Raw genomic sequence first — 5,588 nt, forward strand, 5'->3', positions numbered from 1 at the left:
CTACTATGGCGATGAAAACATTTTTTTCAAGGACTCAGTCATGATCCTTCTGCAGTTGTCAATATGATTCTTAAGAAAATGCTATCAGTTGTGCCAACCTAGTGTTGCCACTCCATTGGAAATTGCTCTAATGCAAACTTAGAGGGATTTGTCTTTTTGACCTCTTTTGCATTCAACAAAGATTAAACGAGTTCCTCTATTTGCACATTTTCTTCAAACTCCTGTGGAGTACTGCATATTAAATGCTCTATCTGCACTTGAAGTAGCTAATTTCTGATGGTCGTTTTATAGGTACTCTGATGGGAAACCACCTGGTACATGCACTAGTATCTATGCTGGAATGCAAATACATATCCATCACTGCAAAAATTCTTTTTCCTGTTTTGTGTTCACTGTTATCTGTTGTTTCTCGGTTCACTGGTTTGACTGCATACTTGTATAGACAAGGGGCTGTCAATTAATGAACTCCTTTGTCTGACCCTTGTACAACACTACAGATTTCCTTAAAATCTCCTATGATTTAAAGTTACTCTTGCACAGCATTCTATAATGTTTCCTTGAATGTCCCGCCATTTAAAAGTATTCTTTAACTAGGGTTCTGAATGCCCTAAATTCTGGACTTTAAATCCCCACTGTAAATAGAATGTAATGAGGCCTAACTCCAAGCCTACCCAAAGCTCCAAGTAGATACAAGTGACTGTCTTAACTGTCTGATGACTCAAGGAATCATCTAGCCTACCCCAACGCACATCACAAAAGCAATTTTGCATTAACTATGCCTGGTCTACTTACACCTGCGAGATCTTTGGCCCTTCTTACCTGTCCAGAGATCTCCACGTGGCAATACACAAAACATCACAAAGCATAGTAAGTGCCCTCAATATAGTGGTCACCTGGTCCATAAGGCCATCATATGCAGATGGCAAATATCCAAGAAAGATGCATTTTACAAATATTTCCAGGACAATGAAATTTTATGCTTGAAAGTCAGTTTGTCTCAATTCTGACTGCCTTGCTTGAAATTTTACAAATATTTCTAGGACAATGAAATTTTATGCTTGAAAGTCAGCTTGTCCCAACTATGACTGCCTCACTAAAAGCCTAAAATTCAACACTGATAAAAAAGTCTGGTAACAGCAGTTAGAATACATGCGGCCAGCCTGAAAAACACAAGAGTAGCACACAGCACCCAAAAACAACCCTCTGTTAGACGGTCAGAACACTTCAGACTGCTACAGACATACATCTGCCTTGATGGCAACTTTACAACCAAAAACTCCTGAACGGTTGTTTGAACTGCCTCCAGAAAATTTAGCTCCACAACTTCATTAGCATGAGATTTTAACCAGGGCCATGGAAAAATAAGTTAATATGAAGCTACTCACATTAGAAAGCCAAATTCACAAATTGCAATTTTCTGCAGGCAAAGGCAAAACAAAACCCCAAAGCCCATCAAGCTTGAAACTTCGGAAGGGACGGGCTTTACTAAAATAAAGGGAATTACCTCCCTAGGAAGCCCTGAGGATCTGACCACTACACACTGCATTTCAGGTCTTTGCTTAGAGATTGAATAAGCTCAGATTTCAGCTATCTGCTCAAGGAATTCAACAAGTAAGGTTGGGAGCTTGAACTGGACCGTGAATATGCAATACCACAAGAGTCAATACATGAACTCTGAAAGCACAATGACAAAAATTCCTCTTGTGCCAAAAAGGATTAAGCAAAGAGAGATTCATAACAGGCACCTCAACCTTTTGAAGCATCATGTGACCATGATCAATCTTTAGACCAGGAGGAACAAGAGGACAATGGCCAGTATTTACTTGAGAAAGAATTGTAAACCACAAATTGCTGTGACACCTCAAGACTTACGCAACACTTTTTCAAACCTTCCGTGCAGGTAATGGTGTGCCACTTCCTTTCAACAGATAACCGTAGTGCAGTGAAATCTCCCAAATTTCTTCTTTGTAATGCTCTTTTATGCCTGCTAACTTCCTAGAGAGCTGTATCATGTCTTCTGCGACTGACTCTCACCAGGGATGTAAACAATTCCAAATGCTTCTTTGATGAATTTCTGAGCTCTCTTTGTTTCCTTGCGTATGAGTTTTGAGAATAGTTGCTTCAAAGTCGTGTCATCAGGAGGGCATCCCCTGACTCTCATGTCCTCTAAAATTCCTATTACACCATTAAATTTGCCAGCCATGGCAAATCCATTGAGTAGTGCACTGTACGTAAAGAGATCAGGTGAATGACCTTTGCTCACCATTTCTTTATAGAGTGCCTCTGCATCATTCATTTTGGCATCTCTGCAATGACCATCAATTAAAGCCGCATATGTCCACAAGTCTGGAACAAAGTCCTCCTTCATGCTTTTAAAAACCTCCATTGCTTCATGTATCTTCTTGTTTTTTGTCAGTCCATTGATAACGGTGTTGCATGTGATGATATTTGGTGAGCAGGACAACCTGCCCATTTCCTTAAAAATTTTCATAGCCACTTCTATTTCTCCAGCTACAAACAGCCCATTGATCAACATTGTGTACCTCTTTACATCAAGAGTTATATTACTCCCCAGTAAGGGCTGAAAAAGATCAACTGTTCCTATGACCTCATGGGCACCAGCATCTATTAGAGTGCAGTATGTGGACTTGTCAGGAAGAACGCCATTTTCAAGCATTTCACTCATAAATCTTCTGACACCATCTAATCTCCTTGCTTTGCAAAGGCCATCTATCATAAGGTTGTACGTTATTCTGTTAGGTTTGCACCCTTTTTCAGATATCATATCAAGGAGCTTCACAGCCTCATCTAACCTATCAGTCCTACAGAGACCTTGAAGAATTGGAGTCCAGATAATAATGTCAGTGGCACATCCACTTTTCAATACCTTGTCATACATAAAATCCATTGCTTCATTGATTCTGTCTCCCCTACAAAGACAATTGACCATGGAACTATATGTGTATTTGTCCGGCAAATAGCCTCTCTCAACCATTGTCTTCATGATGTTGAGAGCCTCATCAATCTTTTCTGCCTTGCAAAGTCCATCAATAACTTGATTGTATAAAATAGCATCAGGAATGGTATCCATCTTTTGAAGAGTCTCCACTAACTGACATCCTTCGCTGACTTGACCAACCTTAAAAAGCCCAAGCACAATAGCAGAATAGGTTTGGACTGTAGGTGTAAAGCCCTTATCAATCATCTCAAATAAGAGGTGCTGACCTTCACTGACTCTTCTTTTCTTACACAAACCTCTGATAATGATATTATACGTTGTCACATCTGGAGCAGCATTAACTACCATACACAAGTACAGCTTCCAAGCCTCCTCAATTCGTGCCTGCTTACATAAACCATCCAGCAGTGTGTTGTAAGTAACTGTGCTAGGTGGAATTGAATCCTGTAACATTTTATCAAAAAGACCGAGAGCCTCATCCACATTATTTTGTTTACACAAGCCAGACATCAGTTTGTTATATGTCACTTCATCAGGAGAAATGCCAAAGCCTTTCATCTTACCAACAAATGTATGAGCATCCAAGACTCTCCCTGCTTTGCATAAACACCCGACCAGACCATTCACAGTCAAAGAATCAACAGTCCCTGCCTTTCCACCTATGTCAATAACCAACTTTATAGCATCGTCTACTTTATTGGCTTTGCATAGTCCAAGAGTAACCATACCCACAGTGAGACTATCTGGATGCATTTCTACTTTCTGCATTCTGTTGTACATTTCCAATGCATCATCAAATCTTTGTGCCTTGATGAGAAAGTCGATAACAGAATTGTATGTGAAGCTAGCAGGCTCACAACCTAGATCACTCATGCGATCAAACAGTTGCAAAGCCTCCTCAATCAAACCTTCTGCAGCCATCGATTGCAACACAAATGTGAATGTTTTAGCATTGATTGAGCAGTTCTCTGTCTTCATCTCTTCAAGCAGCTGGTCTAGCATGTGAAAATGCTTGGTTTTACAAACAGAATTGATCATTGCACTGTATGTCGCATTGTTATGCTTATATCCACTCTGTCCCCGAGCAAGCTTGAAGAACTCGTATGCAATTTCGGGGTCAGCTTGGCCCTGCACATATGCTCGTACAAGCAGGGGTGATAAGCCTGAGCCATATTTCAGCAATGCCTGTTCCGGGCTCAAGCCGGAGACTTTCTGTTCAAAGTGCTTAGCAACCTGCTGGGCATGTTTGAAGTGGCAGGCAGGCGGCGATGTGACAACTGTGCTTGTCACATTGCTGGGCCGTACTAACTTTCCAGTGAGAGCCTCACCCAATTTTGCAGCTACAGGCATCAGGAGTGTATTTGAGAGGCACTACAACTCAAGCAGAGGGAGACCCCCTTCCCCCCTTCTTTTTGGAGATCAGTTGTACTGCAGGATATTAGGATTGAGCGTCTGCCACACTGCCCTGCTCGAGAGGCCATGCATCCTTGGCCTGCCAAGCCTTTCTTTGTCACAGGCACGCCCTTTGGAGATCAGCTGTACGCAGGATATCAGATTTGAGCGTCTGCCACACTGTTCTACTCGAGAGGCCATGCATCCTCGGCCTGCCAGGCTTTTTCTGTCACAAACACGCCCTTTGGAGATCAGCCCTACTGCAGGATATGAGGTTTGGACACCTGCCAGACTGCTCTGCTCGAGAGGCCATGCATCCTCGGCCTGCGAAGCCTTAACATCTCCCTAACGTGATGGAAGGAGGCGTGCCTGCTGCTTTTGGCCTGCTTCTGACACCGCGCAAATATGTTGCTTTTTATTATAACTTTTTGTTAAGAAGACGAGGCTTGGAAAGTCTACGAGTTCGGCTACAAGGTAGTCTTGCACTCGTTGTCCTCCAATGTAATGGCGGCATCAATGGCAAAGACAAGAGAAGCTTACTCTAAAACACACACACTATGGCAACTCTCATGCGGTCTTAGTTCAAGAGCATAAGTTGCACTCATCCACCCTCTCTCATGGGGACTACACCTACCCTTTTTGGAGGTGCTCAATGCAATGAATCAAGCTATGCAACTTTTGTCAAGGTGTCTAAAGCTCCTCCATTTAGCTCCTGTACATAAGATAGGAGAATTTCAGTAGTGGGTGTTGAGCGCAATGGCGGATTTCTTTATGGTTTCAATTGTTCTAGATTGAGGAGGATTTTGTTGCAAAACCTTAAGAGACATGAATACTAATGAACAGTTAATAGGTAGGGATTTCAATGTGGTGCTAGGAAACTCTAATGCCTCTACACAAGCAGTATGGCCACATGAGGAAGATTTGGAGGCTTGGACAAACTTAGAGGGTTAGTTGGAGCTAGCGGACTTATTACAAGGAAATCAAGATCCTTGATGGCAATTCATCTCCTTTGTTCATCAATCCATTGGTTGTAGGATATTTAGCTCTATGATAAAGAGCAAAATGAATTAAAATGGGCTAAAGGAGTGATGGCCTAGTGTGCAGATGTTATAAAATCAAGGCATTCGGATGAATGTGAGTGGTATGATCTACAACAGTAGGCCCAATTGATCACAACTCTTGTGAGAGATTAAGAAACTCTCCCTCGTTAAAATGTAGTACCATCTTTATGTTAGAA

General features: G+C 41.9%; 1 protein-coding gene across 1 annotated transcript; it reads right to left on the minus strand.

The window, feature by feature from the left end:
* Positions 1-1,362: 1,362 nt before the first annotated feature.
* Positions 1,363-4,867, minus strand: LOC148029334 (uncharacterized). Its single transcript, XM_087688109.1, has one exon. The coding sequence runs from the start codon at positions 4,307-4,309 to the stop codon at positions 2,009-2,011; it is 2,301 nt and encodes a 766-aa protein (XP_087544235.1). The 5' UTR covers positions 4,310-4,867; the 3' UTR covers positions 1,363-2,008.
* Positions 4,868-5,588: the final 721 nt, after the last annotated feature.

This window comes from Lygodium microphyllum, chromosome 11, assembly GCF_053477565.2.
Source record: "Lygodium microphyllum isolate KBCC chromosome 11, Lygodium_microphyllum_v1.1.10, whole genome shotgun sequence".
Lineage (NCBI taxonomy): Eukaryota > Viridiplantae > Streptophyta > Polypodiopsida > Schizaeales > Lygodiaceae > Lygodium > Lygodium microphyllum.

Bases quoted from the DNA above. Each gene is read 5' to 3' on its own strand.
- LOC148029334 (XM_087688109.1), bottom strand. From the start codon at position 4,309: ATGCCTGTAGCTGCAAAATTGGGTGAGGCTCTCACTGGAAAGTTAGTA.